At 37.7% G+C, this 15,797-nt stretch overlaps 1 protein-coding gene across 1 annotated transcript in view; it reads right to left on the bottom strand.

Annotated features, from left to right (window-relative positions):
• Window positions 1-15,797, bottom strand: part of LOC146310469 (serine palmitoyltransferase 2-like) — a 30,123-nt gene continuing 14,326 nt past the window's right edge. The window contains exons 6-12 of the mRNA XM_084742845.1: window positions 14,689-14,782; window positions 13,116-13,221; window positions 11,105-11,324; window positions 9,908-10,034; window positions 6,578-6,713; window positions 6,175-6,304; window positions 1-873 (exon numbers count right to left, since the gene is read on the bottom strand). Coding sequence (XP_084598971.1) covers window positions 754-873; window positions 6,175-6,304; window positions 6,578-6,713; window positions 9,908-10,034; window positions 11,105-11,324; window positions 13,116-13,221; window positions 14,689-14,782 — 933 coding nt within the window. The 3' untranslated portion in view covers window positions 1-753. The remainder of the gene's footprint in view (window positions 874-6,174; window positions 6,305-6,577; window positions 6,714-9,907; window positions 10,035-11,104; window positions 11,325-13,115; window positions 13,222-14,688; window positions 14,783-15,797) is intronic.

The following is a 15,797-nucleotide window of genomic DNA, read 5'->3' as shown; positions in this document are numbered from 1 at the left end:
AAACAGTACAGCCTCTTTAATGACATTAACAGCGCTTTTTAGACTGGTCTTAATCGCTGGAAGGGAATGATGGGAAGTTCTACCTGTTTGAACATACAAAACCTCCTTTAACAAAACTAGACACCACCATGTGGAGCGCATACAGCCACCAAAAACTCTCAAAAGAATGCCAGGTGGATGTCGGGGTTATAATGCAAAAATCCAGTGCTTTCTGCTTTGGCAATAATCACTGAACAACACTGGATGAACAAAGGTTTGTTATTTTGATTGATGTTTAGAGGAAATCTATTTTTACCTTGTTAGACTTCACTTTAGATCCATATTATGAAACAGAAAACCAGAAGCTCAACTTCAGAGACATTTGAAAAGTTGACATTTCACAACCACGATTTTTAACATGGCGAATGCTTCAAGCTTGGCAGACACACACACATACGACTCAACAAAAGAAAAAATCTTAGACACAGAATAATAAAGAAAATGTAACAAAAACTACACAGGAGAAAGCAGAGGTGCTGTTTTTCAGTGTGTTCATCACAAGTTCTGCATGTTTATGTAAGGCAAAGTAGAATTAGATGATATTTTAAAGTGTTGTTCCTTTTGTTGGGGGGGGGGATACATTATGACAAGCTAGTGACAAGGGGGCACCTGTGCACGTCTCGGTCCTCGTGGAAGACTTGTGATCCGCCTTGACCCGGTCTGTATTTTCTGGGGTGGTTCAGGTTCACGCCGCTTCGGGAGACGAGTGACTCATCAGTCGTCAATGTCCTCATACACGTTATCGTCAAAGGGCCGCGCCAAAGACGGCTGTATTCTGTGTCGGGAATACTTGAGCTTAAGAAGGTCTCCTACCTCGCTGATGACACTCAGCGCCTGTGGAGACATTTGTACAATAAAAAAAGCTGTCAGAGTGAAGGGCGATATGTGGCTCGAGGACATTTAAAGCTGCACCAACTAAGATTTTTATGGAAAAACACACCTGTCTTGCAAGATTAAATCTCAAAACTTGAGCAGAAACAGAAAACACAACAAACTTTAAGATGCAAATGAACCAATCTTTCTAATTTTTCATTCCTATTACTTGTGTTTGAGGTAAAGTCACCAGTAGGACATCTTGTTAGGAAACAGGAGGCCATGAGTTCATAGGCGCATAACAATGTTTGTTTTTTGCATGTCAATTCACGCTAGTCAGTACATAGAAAGAGGTGGCGTTGAAGTCATAGAGGAAAAAATGTCAGGTGGCGTAGAGCAAGAAAGTTTGCATACGGAAAAAGTCAACAACTTAAATTAACTTCACTGTGCAAGTTGTTAACTTCTGTCACACAATTAACTTGCCTAAGTAAGATACATATTTTACCAAAATCACAATGGCCTTCATGCATGAATGTTTTTTGTTTATTTTTCTTATATTTGTTCTTAAATAAGATAGAGAAAAATAAGACAAGTCTATGCAGGATTCATTAAACTTGCCAAATCTGTATTTACCCACCTGAGGATGCTGATGAATCGCATTTGATCTTAAATGGGATGCGCGAGTCAGAAAGATTGCAGTGAGCGTATGAAAATGCCCCAGTAAATCCACATGAGGTCAGCAGAGTTAAGTGCTGTGTACAAACCATAAAGCAACAAGCCACCGACATTTGACAGGTGACATTAAACTCAGAAAAAAAGAGGAAAAGAAAATGCCACCAAATTTAACTGACATGGACGAGGAGAGGTTTCTCTCTTGGGGTTGCAGCAGGTGGAGCTGGGTTGTGCAAATGCGCCACCAGTCAGTGGGCTACAGTGTTCAGGATTCTGTGCATCAACGTATCATTCTGATCTTTATTTAATGGATTTTTACCCTTTAAAGACGGGTAACAGATGCAGAAATGGTGCACTGATGCACACACGCACACAGTGGATTTGTTTGAGAAGCGCATGGCGCATCCATAGTGTCCACAGCTGTCCGTTTACGCTTAAAGATGATAAGGTTACCGAGCCAGATTCTTAAAAACCTGTTTGCTGTTTACTCCTAAACGTAAGCGAAAACATTTAAAAGTATTAAATAAAAAAATATTTATATAACATTTTTCATCTGCATAAAATGTAGGCCTGCACATAAGGTAGGCCTAAACTACTTTTTTTTTCAAGGGCATTTTTCAAATTTTGTTCTAACCTAAGACCAAAGGGGAAGTACAAACGTACTGATGAATGCCACAAAAGTTCTTAATTTGTTTACATGAATAATTTAATTTTAAATCTGTATGAACAGATATTCTGGCCACTTGTGAACAAGGCAGAAACCTGTGCTCATAATACAGAAAGTTTTAACTGGGTAACTGTGTTAGCAAAATGTTTTGGTGACCTGCAGAGATGAAGCAACATTATTGTTCATTTGAAGTTGTGTTTCTGTGCGTCCGATATTCTCTGTATATGTCACGATATACATGTACATACACACACACAGCAGTTCTTTCACATTGACGTGTGCATGGCTTCGTTGTCCTTCTTCTTTGCCGTTATGTCTGTTCAATTCTAGAAGTACACTGAAAACATGTTTATGCACACACATTTGGCCAATAAAGCCAATTCTGATTCTAATATGGACGGGTGTGTTTGAATGAGAGGACAAAACTGTGAAAGCTCACCAGCAGATAAAAGAGACACACAAGTCAACATGACACATCAAAGTAGGACAGTATGATACAGAGAGGAAGGCTAACAAAGAGAGATTTTAACATCATGACAGATAAAAGAACTACAGCACTACAATACTCCCACTCCCTGTCTTCACTCAATTTTATTTATTTATTTTTTTCTTGAAGGGCAAGAAGAGGAAGAAGGGCCTGGAAAACAGCCCCGGATACAGATGCCTACTGTGTGGAGACACAGTACGCAACTGAGCCAACTGAGCCACAAGGACACCCCAATTAGATAGGAGACGCTTCGCCCGCTGTGTGAAAAGATCCATATTTATGTTTAAAAAAAAAAAGAAAATAGAGAGAAAACTCTGATGTTTGTCTAGTAGAAGAAGAACCCTCGTTGTTTTGCCAAGAGGAATCAAAGCTGCACTTACGCAGAGCAACAATGAGTCAAGGGGAGGGTGAGAGTGGAGGTCTGAACTTTAAACATACTGTGAATACGCTGTACGTCAACCTGCTGAGTGATCCAGCTCACACTTTACTGACCAGAGTCACTGCACTGGACTTTTCCTGATGAGACTAACAGACTTGTCTTTTTAGTGGCATCCACCGTACCTGTACTGTCCCCTGCCACCGTCCTTCTGACTTTTTTATCTCATGATTATGTTTGGATGACGCTGACGAGTTTGTATTTAATGTGTCTGAATAATCCCATGTGGGGTCATGAGAATGACCAGACATGAAAATAAATATGAATTCATTCATATTATTTTTTTAACCTTTAATTTTATTACTACTTTTTAAAATCATAATTTGGACTTTTTAAAATTTTATATCTCATTATTAGGGGTTTATTACAGAAGTATGAGTTTTAAACTTTTAATTACGAGTTTTTATCTCATAATCCAAACTTTTTAATCTCATAATTAGGACTTTTTATTTCCAATTTAAAAAATTCTTATAAGTAGGAGCCGTTATCTCATCATTTAAACTTTTTGTCTCCTAATTACCTTATTATCACTTCTTCACCATGGGATATTTTTTTCTTTTACTGGCAGAAATGGGGTTCCATACAGAACAGTGTGCTCTCGAGGTAGAAAGCAGGTCATCCTGCCCTAGTTTGTCATCCCACAGATTCTCTCTTATTTTACCCAGCAGCTGGGAAGCAAGACACGTGAAGTTCTTCAACTTCTGTTTATTCATGGGCAAACTGTAACCTTCACTGAACACTTACTGCCACGTCTTACTGCTAAACTTTAATCCCTCTGATCAACACCTGCTGCTCTGAGCGCAGCCACCAACGCTCTGTCGCCTTTGCTTTACCGGAGGGGAATGTAACAAATACATCACCTTTATCTTTATTTTAGAAAGGTTAAAAAATACAGGAGATTTACAGGAAAACATTTAAACAGGAGAACAACAGGAGAGAAGGGTAAAACATGGGAGAATCCTAGGAAAAATGAGAGGTACAGGCATCCAGTGTGGGGATGTCAGACACACAGCTGGGAGGGACTCAGTGCATCTGAAGAGACTCAAAGACATCTCCAGAAGAAGACATCTGGGGACATGAGATGACACCTGTGTCCAATTAGACTCTTTTCCCACCCATTAGACTGCCTTCCTTCCCATTAATGTCATCATGATCTTTTGGCTGCTGATAGTATTCATGTTCACTCAGTATATCTCACTGAATACTGTCTCATTTTTATATCTATCTATATATTTTCTTTTTATACCTTTATATTTCTGTACTTTCATATGTGTACATATATATACTGTTCTCTTAATTCATTTTTCTAATGTTCTCTTATATCATTTTCTTGGGAGTGCCATCATAAGTTTGTTTTGCTGTTGTCGGCAGCAGTACACTGACGATAAAAAATCTTGTTATGCTAACTTGGAAACAGCAGGGCGCTAATTTTAAAAGGAGTATAACTTAGAACAAACATCAACCTCAACTTGTACCAGCATGTACCACTGAAATCAGCCTGCCAATGGTGGAATATTGGCATTTATACCTGTCTCCTACTTCTGGAGTCAACATCAATCATCTAGCTAACAAGCTACATTCTTGAGAAAAACTTGATTTGTGTACAAGTCTTTAATTAGCCATATCCCCCCTGGAACTATAGCTAACAAAAGTACCTGTGGGTGTAGTTCAGTAAGGTTTGGGACTGACCATTCTGACTAATTCCAACATCCCAGAGAGTTTTTCACTGAACAATTATGGCTTCAGCCAGACCTTCCCCCTGTGTGGGGAGAGCACAGTGTGATCTGGCTGCACAAGACTAGTCCACACATCAATATACCTGCAGTCGAAAAATACTGTTTTTAGAAGAAAAACGCAGCAAGGAGGTATGTGTATGCAGGAGCTGGAGAAGATCAGAGGTTAGTAGTAGTTTCACCTGTGAGTAACCGCCATGTTTGTGCCATCCCTCACCGATTACTGTAACCACTCAGAAGAGAAGGTTTAGTGGCCATGATTTAACAGGTTTTAATAATGTATAGCAGTACATAAAAAAGTTCAAATTGTCCTGTTAAAAGGGACTTTACCTTAGATAGGGTTAGGAAATAAACAGATTAAATTAAGCCAGCGTTTCCTCCAGGCTTGGTGAGCCACCGGGCCAATATGATCCCCCACTCAGCCCAAAAAATATATATTATAGCTGAGTATTGTCTTGACTGTGCTTTTGTCAAATGCCATAAGAGAATGTGGTGAAAACTAAATGTCACGCCCAAAAATTACATCCTACTGGTGGGAAATTCATAAATGTTTGGAAGCGGTATTTCAAATCATTATTCCATTTGATGCTCGGACAATGTATATGGGTACTGTAACACTGAATCTTCAGACTCAAACAGACAAATATGAGAATATTTGTTTTGAGAAGATTAGACATTAGAAGATTGGTTAAAAATTATTTGGTTAAAAATTATTTTTGAAATTTACACAATGGAGAGACTTAACTTTTCTATAAAAATGCAAATAGAAAAATTAGGAGAATGTGGTCAAATGGATACATCATTTCACAGAGACTTTAATAGTGTTATTTAGTTTAATGCCATTATTTGGGTTATGTCTGTAATATTATGCACTTATGTAAATGTGATTTATGTACTTGAATGTCTTGCAAACCTGGACTGTGAATGACCTCTCAAATAAAAATAAAATTAAAAAAAATAAAATAAAATAAAATAAAAATAAATAAATAAATACAATGATGGAAGAAAAAAGAAAAGTAAATGTCACTTGATAACTTGCTAATGCTCTCTGCCACTGTGTTTGCTGGTAGAGAAATACTGTTGAACAAACTATTCTTTTCTGGGCGGAGAATATCAGCAAATTCCAACACGCAAATCTTCAGAAATACACACATTTAAAAAAATTAGATGTGCGTTTTTAATTCAGTTGTACACTACTGTAGAGGTACTTTGAATTGGAATGAAATCAAACGGTTTGCCCAAATAGAACAAAAGAAAAAAAAAAAAAAAAAGCTATTTTAATGAACGTCTAAAAATATGTTACTGAGTAGTGAAAGCAGTTATTTACCCTGTCAAGCATTTCTTTTGTGTGGGCGGCTGAGATGCAGAAGCGTGCCCGGGACTCGATGATAGGCGTAGCGGGGAATCCCACGACCACCACCCCGATGTTCCTCTTCAGCATCTCCCTGCCAAACGCTCTGGTGGGACAAACGTGAGGAGACACAGCAAAAAATGATACAAGAACATAATATGAGTCCCATTAAGACATTAAAATAGCATCTTAGCTCAATGTTGACCTTAAAATAAAAGTGTTCAATTGTTCTGAAAGCTGACAAATTTCTGAATGCTGATTTAGAATTGAATGTCAATGTCATGAATAAAGTTTCAAACTATTATTCACCACACTGTATTTATTTCTAAGTTTGTGCTTAAAGTCTACTGACAGCAGCTGGTCAAAGCTCGACACTCACCCTATCTTGGCGGGCATGTAGAGCATCATGGGTACGACAGGTGAGTCCTCGTTGCCATAGATGATGAAGCCCATTTCTCGAAGCCTCTTGCGGAAATAGACTGTGTTCCCTGCCAGCTGTCGCACACGCTCAGAGCCTTGGAATGAGAAGAAACAGAAGAGCTGACGGCAAATACAATAAAAGTCGACAACATGTCTATCAAATGTTTGCAAAGGATGTATTTTTAATGATTATCTAGTTTATTTGCAGTTTGTTCAAGAGAATTGTGAACAAGTTACACAGACACCCTGATGTTATTAATGTGTAGTTTGTGGATATGTATAGGGCTGTGTTTAATGTCCTTTATCTCTTTTCTGTACAATTTCCTACTGAAAGTAAGTGCTGGATTGAGATAAACAGTAAAGGTCTTTGTTTAACTCTGACACTTTATATACAAACAGTTTTCTTTCTTTTTCAGTTTTGATTTTTCTGATTTAGAAAAAAAATAAGTTATTTAGAGCTAGGTTGATGATTCTCTGAAAAGATGAAAAAAGAAGGCTGACAAGCTGAAAACAATCACATTCATGAGTGAGTGTGAGAAAACATCCAGGCACCATGGGGAGATCAGGTTTTTAGTCTCTCTGTAATGTTTTTCTCCCACAGCAGATCAGGAGATTCGCCGAGTTCTTTGAAATGCCACGTTTGCATCAAACACAAGACTCTGTTAGACTGCTCACACATTTGGTTCACAAGTAGTCAGAAAAAATTGTCACGTGCAGATTGTTGCGTTCTTCTGACCATATAAATAATAGAATCTATGCCAGCAACAGAAATGAGGAATGATTTTAGGCTGCAAAAATAGCACAAAGGTAAAATCTTACCTAAGTAAGATCTTGTAATAGTGGAACCAAATGCAGGGTTCCACCAATCAAATACCAGGTAATAACTTCTCAGGCTGGCTGTCATTCCACCATTACCCTTAAAGTGATGCTTATACCAATAGAGTACTTTTTACTTCATGCAATACTGATCATGTGAATGGAAGCATTCCTGAAATAATCCGTCTACATTTATTTGTATCAGGTGTGTAATATAGAGATAGTTTCAAACAATTTACAGTAATTGTTTTCTAGATCTGGAAAACCATCAAACGCAGGCATCACTCGACAGGAGAAGTTTTGATACTATTTGACACTGGGCTGTTTCAGTTGGCACCTTAAAAGTTATCAAGTTCTGAGATCCAGCACTAATAACTTCACCACCATTCATTCACAAAAAGTTAGATAAGCTGAGAAACATTTACTACGTTTGAAAATTATTAGACAGGTATAATACTAAGCTCGTCTATGGCACGGATCAAATACTGATTTCCACCTGGCACAGCAGGTGAACACAATTAAAGGGACATTTCACCGGCTAATCAAAATGACACACAACTCCAGCAAAAAATATAATAATATAATCTAAATATTATCAAAACTGCAACATGCCCAGATGCAATATCCAAATCACAGAAGCTGCAAATTTTCTATGGATATGTTTCTAATAACATGTGTTGTCTTTTTTTTTGACAAAACACCGTTATAAGGAAATACTAGAAAACATGTTTGTTTGGCATGGACCCCAACAAATGTCCCAGCATCATGATTTTAATGGTTTTCTTCTGTGAAAATGATGACGATCAGTCCCACTGACATTGAAAAATATTACAATTGCAATATCTGTCAATATAATCACAATATGATTTTCATATCATGCAGCCCTAGTTTAGGAGAATGACTGAGATTTTGTCAGTGCCGGTGAAAAAGATGCCAGTGAAAGAGAGGGGGCATAGTTTTTATTATTTTATTATTATTTTCTATATTAAATTTACAGCACAATTTATTTATCATAAATATACTAACTACTGTCAATGAGAAAATCAAAAGTCACAGCAGTATAATTCTGTCCAACGCAGTCAAAGCAAAATAATGTCAAATGAATAAAGGTGTGCTGCACACCAAATGAAAAAAAAAGAACTGGAACAAGTAAAAATCAATCCTAAAGTGTATCTAAAGTATCTAAAACTGGTGCTGCTTCAACTGGAGGAGGAACTGGTCTTAGATAAGGCCACCGCGCCACTGAGTCTTTCTTAGATTGCACTGACACCTGGTGGCAACCGATGAAAATTACAGCAGCTAAGATTAGATTCCCCTCGACTGCTTCAGTTGTCACTCTTAATTCATTTTAAATGTTAAAAAAATTAAAGTATCTGATCTGTGTTATTCATTAATAGTTTTTGTTGGTGAGTCAGCTGCTTCATCCATCTTAAGAGTAACATGTTTGACCTTGTTATAAACTGTTCCTTTATCTTTTGAAACCTGCAATGATTCTGTTTGAGCTGGTGGATTACTTTGAAGCACTTGATGCTATTTAAATAAAACAACCCAGAGGAGCACAACAGTTTTGTAGTTTCTTTCTGAGGAACAGAAGGGACTTCTTTTTATGCCTGGGATATGAGGACACCGAGGCACGTCCCATTTTGCTTGTCACAGTTAATATTTTAAGACAAAATACACAAAGAGATGCTTCATCTTTTTTTTGCACCCCCTTTAGGAATTCGCTTCAAGATTAGTGAACAAATTAGCACTTGTTTAATGTTTAAAACTAAGAAGGCATAAGGCCAATAGGGCTCAGTTAATAAAACTTAAAAAGACCAAACAGTGCAGTGGGTAGACACTGATTATATCTGAATCTCAGTCAGGGATCTGTCTCAGGATCAAGTTTAAAGGTACTCTGTGGAATTTTCTTGTAAACAAACCAAAGTTATGTTTACGTTCAGTGTTACTCTCCAAAACGCATTGGGTTTGAGCAAACCAACAAATGAATTGAATGCATTTCCTTCCTCACAGCCAGATGTTGTAATGTTTCAAAACCTGCACTGTTTACACACATTTTCTTCACTGCCTTTGTTGGCACATTGCTGCCACCTGTAGACCAGTGGGAAAGAGAGAAACAATTGGTAGGACTGTGTATTGTATTATCAGCGTACACGCACATGAATGTGTGTCAGAAAAACAAAAAAGGGACCAACTCATTAAATATCTGCCACTAGGTCAAAAACTCCACAGGGTACCTTTAAAGGGCAACTCCATCTGTGTTCTTATCCTGATTTTTCAAACAGAAACTCCAAATCAGCTCTTAGCAAAAATCACTGACATATAGATCACAGCACTGATGCCCTGTCAAAAATAGCATTTTGACATAAAAAAAACATGCAGGTTTTGACCAAAATGTGATTGTTTGGAATTGATTACATAAGGAACACATAAAATAACAGACCCACCCTTTAAGTATTGTTGTACCACTCACCGATCGTTGTGCCATCCTCTCCCATTATGCACTTCATAGAAGTGATGATTTGCTCCACCACAGGAGGAGACATGGAGGTGGCGTAGACCGCACTGTGGGAATGGGAGCGCAGGTACTCAATAAGCTCCTAAACCCAGCAGATACACAGGAGATGTGAGTAGATGTGCATGAACAGCTTCCATCACTCTACAGTCTCTACAACCAGGGAGAGTTTGTCACTGAGGCTTGGCATGGTTTAATTTACTGTGAGAAAAGGGACATGCCCCTTATCCTGTACTTATTGCTTACATAATAGACTGACATCAATGCAAACTACATTTTATAGAATGAAGCTGTTATATCCTGTAACTCGATGGCAGATTTCCTGGAAAAAAAAAGTCACAAAGAGAAAGAAATGAAGTTGAAGGTAACAAAAAGCCATTAAAGATTTTCATTCATTTTAAATTTGATTATATATCTACTGAGACTTTGTTAAGAGTCCTCAGCCTCCTAAAGTGTCGGAATCTTTTCAGCATTTCATGAGACCAAAAAAGTTGTTTATGTCTTGAAGTCAAGATTTCGTCAACTTACCCTTTAGATATCATCATGGTGATGTGTTAAGAAACAAGGCTAGTCTGTCAGGAATGTAGACAACAGGCACTGCAAGGCTGTAAATCCACATTGCTGAGATGACAGGTGTCCTTTTTGTCACATTTAAGACTTTGTCACTTGACACTGTAACCTCTGATCTTAAGAGATTATTTGCAACTGAAACATTCTTCATATGACTGCAGTTTCACCTTGTTTAGTAAGAACTGGTTTACCTAACTGGTTAACTATCCATGCCTTGTCACAACACACTGTTTACACCTGTGATCTGTGTCTGTACATAAGGAAAAATGCACATTCATGCAAGAAATAAATGCATTGTGATTGGAATGTAATTGGATCTGCCTGACCACATCTGGAAGTGGTCTGGCTCACATTGTGTTTGGATTTTACATGAAGGACAAATGATTTTTAATCATTGATCAGATCAATTACTGTCTGAATAAAGCATCTAGACACAAATCACCAAATCATATTTCATACCAGGTCAGACAGATCAGGTCAGGTCAGACTTTTGCATGTCAGTTTTTTGTATGTTTTTTTTTATAACTCTGCCTTCAAAAACAAACAAAATTCCAATTTAATAAATCTACAATTCTACATCCTCACCCTTTTCCCTGCGATGTAGCCCCCTGCAGCGCCGAAGCTTTTGGTAAATGTACCCATCAGGACATCCACATCGCAGGGGTCTAGCCCAAAGTAATCGACCACGCCTCTCCCCCTCGAGCCCAGGGCACCGATGCTGTGGGCCTCGTCTAGGTAAAGATAGGCCCGGTAGCGCTTCTTCAGGGCAATCACCTCTGGAAGCCGCACTATACTGCCCTCCATGCTGCAGGGAGGAGAAGGTGTTAAAGCGAGTGTTAACCAAAGTCTGATGTCGACAAGTTAATTTCTTTCCTGAGAACCCAGGAAATATGAGCTCAAAAGAGTACCAGCTGCTCTCCACTCAAGGTCTCTGTTTCAAAGCTCTGGGACTTTCAACTGCTGAACAGACTTTCAGATATTATTTTAATATATAAAGGTATGTTAAAGGGATAGTTGGGGTTATTTGAAGTGGGGCTGAATGAGGTACTTATCCATAGTGTATTAACAGTAGATACTGGTCAGGACTTCATTGGGTGAAGCAGAGATGAGTACTAGCATGGTAGCTAAGCAATGAAGTGCTGCGGACAGGGTCAGCAAAAAAAGGTATTTTAAAGGTCAATCTGAAAAAAAAAAGATAACTTTTAGTGTATGCTATGTTTAGAATGCTTGACACTTTACTTTGCCATCAGACATCCTTCTCTGACAGGAAACTTTGTTTATATAAGCCAAATATTACTATCTCTAACCCAACCAAACTCCACAGGTGAAATCAGTCTTTCAGGTCGCAGTTGGAGGAGTTGGAGGTTTACTGCTGCCTCAATCTGTTGGATTATTTGGTGAATCTGAACTATCCTTTTAAAAACAGCAAAGTCTTGCAATAACAGAAGCAAATTAACAGATCAAGGCAGCAGTAGACCAGCAATTCCTGTGTTCTGTGAGGTTAAATTGATGATTTCATATATGGAGTTTGGTTGGTGTGGTGTGGCTTCAATTACTGTGGTTTTCTGAAGGAAAAGTAAAGCAGTGAAAATATTCAAGATATAGTATTTACACTGTTTTTTTTTAGGTGGACCTTTTTAAGTGGCTAAAATATGTTTTGTTGCAGACCCTGTCCACAGCAGTTCATTACTTTGCCTCCATGCTGGTGCTCCTCTCTGCTTCTCCGAACTTGGTGTGTGTCGACCAGCATCTACTGTAGGTAACACGCGACTATTGCTAAGTACCTCATACAACCCCACAACAAATAATCCAAACTGTCCCTTTAACTTGGGTAAAACTGTCAGGAAATACCAGAGTGTCATAGATGCAAATTACTATGTAGTCTGGCAGAGTAATATAACCGATCAAAGCTGCTCACTGTGTGTTCAACCAGTAAGAGCTAACCAAGCACTGAATCAGCTCCGTCAACCAGCAATCCAGTCCCAGGAGTGTTGATATTGCAGAACCTAATGGAACCACATAAGCATCAATAGAAGATAAGTGCTGCTACTGGAAGCTGGTCTTTGCATGTGTCTGTGTAAGATCACAACTGACATGCTTGCTTTTTAAAACTAATACAGAGAACTAGCTTAAAAAAGGAAACAATAAAATTGTATTTGAGTGTAATATTTTGAACAGATAAAATACCTTAGCCTTTTTTCTTCAGTAAATAACTCACAGCTAAAATCAGTTCACCAGAGCACAAAATCTGATGAAACTGACTGACTGACTGCTTGTGCAATAAAGTAAGGCAGTGTTCATGTTGTAACTAGGAAGGAAATCCTGGGGATTTTAAAATGGGCAGCTCCTGTAATTGTTCCACTGTTTTTGGTCAATGACACATTTAGCTTGGTTTTCTGTAAATGCTGCCTATGGACTCTGCACTGACAACACCCACTTTGCTGTGCTCTGCACCAACACTTTATATTTCAAAAACCTCGAAACACAAAACTCAGAAACCAATCAAAAGAACATTGCACGATAAAACTTAAAATGCCTTGCTGTATTAAAAGGTTCTGTTTAAACATCTATCAAATGAATAAAATGGATAAGTTACCTGTAAATGCCCTCTACCACTATGAGAATCTTCTTCCACGGTCTGTGAGTCCTGGGCTGCCCATGAACTATGGCTTCTCTCAGCAGTTTCTCAAGGCTCTGCATATCTGACAGGAAAGACCAGCAGAGGGTTATAATCAAAGTGAAAGCTGTGGTATTGTGGCAGAAAACCACAAAGAAATTCAGCTGGAAATTTGTCAGAGTAAGTAGTGTAAGTAGTGGTAGAGTAAGTGAGAGACAATTTAATACAACCCCAAAGTGAAGACAAGCCCACAATACAGAACAATATAGAGTATAAAGTTGCTTCTATTCTTAGCACATTAGTGCAAATGTTCAGGGACCTCATATTTTAGCAAAATATTACAAGCAACCACTTGGTTTTTTTTTCTAGCATTCACCAAAGACACAATATATACTTCAAAATTAGATTGTGGTTTTGGTTTGTTTGTGTCTGTAGCTGACAAGATAGGATACATTTAACAAGATAGTGAACTGACCTGAAGTGACAAGCTGAGGAGTTTTAGCTAGTTAGCTGATGGCTAATGGCTTGATGTGGCAAGGCTGGTTGCTAACCATTAGCTGTTAATTTGTGCAGACTTACAACAAAAGCTTCTTACAACAGCATTATCATTATTGTATTATACAAGCTGACCCAGTTGGATTATCCACTAAATGACAAGAACTGATCCAACCAGATTATCTGTTAAACATGCCAACAAACAATGCTTGTATACCAGTATAGTTGCAGAGGTTACAGTTAGCCTAATGGCTAGTGGCTACTATTTTTTTTCAACTAATTACACGCAATTATTACACATTGTATCTCATGTTCTATAAAAATAGTTTCTATTATACGAGCTAGCTAGCTCTTCTCTGCAACATTTTATATACAACCACAAGTAATTTGTTTGTGTGAATATAATGTATGTGTGTTACAGGAAGAAGATACAGAACACTGAGTGCCAGTGTGACTTTTCTAAAGCAGACATTTTGACTCATATTAGGAAAAGCACAGGTGTTTCTCATAACCAGTGTGTGCAGGCACACACAATACCAGGAATTCAGCCATCAGTCATTTTATTATTTACACCTGTGTTTTTCCTACTGTGAAATGTCAAAATGTTGTTCATGACGGTCTATTACTTCAGAAAGCAAAAACATATGGTAGCTTATTTTTTTTTTATTTTAAGGACAAGCATTTTAAGCACCAAACATCTGTGTGACTTCTAAAACACGCAGCCATCTGGGCTGGTCGGGGTTTCCAAAATACTCAAATTATAATACAAGACTTAAAATGGAACATCAAATGCAGTGCTACCTCTAGTACAGTGTGTGTCTGCTTTGAAATGTGTACATATGGAAGGATAAGTATCATTATTGCTCAAGCATGCTGATATAGTATCAAAGTGATCTAAGTGATATAGTACGGGATGATAAAAGTAAAATAAAAACTATGGAGACAAAAGATAAAGAAGCAGTGAATGAAGATAAAGTCAAACCATTTAAAGTGGGGGACTAACACTAAATGCAGCTAGGAGACATATAGGACGACATATTTGTTATCACAGACTCACTGTTGTGTTTGAAGACTCTGATGGTGGAACCAGAGAGTCTGGCTCCCAGGACCAGAGAGGCATGGTTCAGCTCATCACTCAGAATCAGACAGCCCTGCAGGACACCAGACAGATGAATCATTTATACACATTAAAGTTGGTCTGATTTGTATTTACGCATCTGACTTTGTTATGGCGGAGTATCATTTTATGTGCTGTGCTGAAATAATTACTCTAAGAATGCTGCTTTATTGATTGCACTCTATTTGAGGGATGCCAATAAGTGAAAATGTTCACTTATTCAGCGATATTTCCAGTAGTGGAATTAAGTAGGGGAGACCCAGGTTGATTGGCACACTGTTCACTCTCTGTCATATTTCTCTGGCATAATTTAGGTTAAAATATTCCAACCAGCAGCAAATGAAAGGTTAAGGTCTCATCTATAAATAAATATGTTGTATGTACACAAATGTTTTTGAGGAATTCATCAGTAGGAAAGTCTAATTACTATTTTCATTGACCATTCAAAATAATCATTAACAAATGACATAAACTTTGTTTATAATCATTCAAAATACCCCCAAAAAATATACATTAAAAATTCATGAACGAGAAAACATCTGTGATCAAGTCCAAAAAAATAGGGCAGTTATTCATTTGTTACAGGTTAGAATATTCTATCATAAATGATGTCTTACCATGTTAACTAACCCTGCTCATATTCATGATGAGATTATGTTAGCCAGCTACCACCACTCATCACAGGCTTTCAGATCTTTTATCAAAATGTAGTTGATACCTGTCTATTAACTAGAACTAACACATTTCCAATCTCTCTATCTATCGTTTTAAAATATGTTTAGTTCACAGACCAGTTTTGAACTCTTTTTTTGTTTTTTTACTTAATTAGGGCTGAAACTTACAATTATTTTCATTGTTGAGTAGTCTGCCAATTATTTTCTCAAATAATCGATTAGTTGTTTGGTCTATAAAATTTGGTTTATAAAAAAAGAAAAGGGTGAAAAATGTCAACCATTGTTTCCCAAGGTCCAAGATGACATCCTCACATGTCTTGTTCTGTCCACAACCCAAAGATATTCAGTTTACTGTCATACAGAAGTAAAGAAATC

The sequence above is a fragment of the Lutjanus erythropterus genome, chromosome 18 (genome assembly GCF_056507025.1).
Source record: "Lutjanus erythropterus isolate fLutEry1 chromosome 18, fLutEry1.hap2, whole genome shotgun sequence".
Taxonomy (NCBI): domain Eukaryota; kingdom Metazoa; phylum Chordata; class Actinopteri; order Lutjaniformes; family Lutjanidae; genus Lutjanus; species Lutjanus erythropterus.
This window is presented reverse-complemented; position numbering and strand designations above follow the sequence as displayed.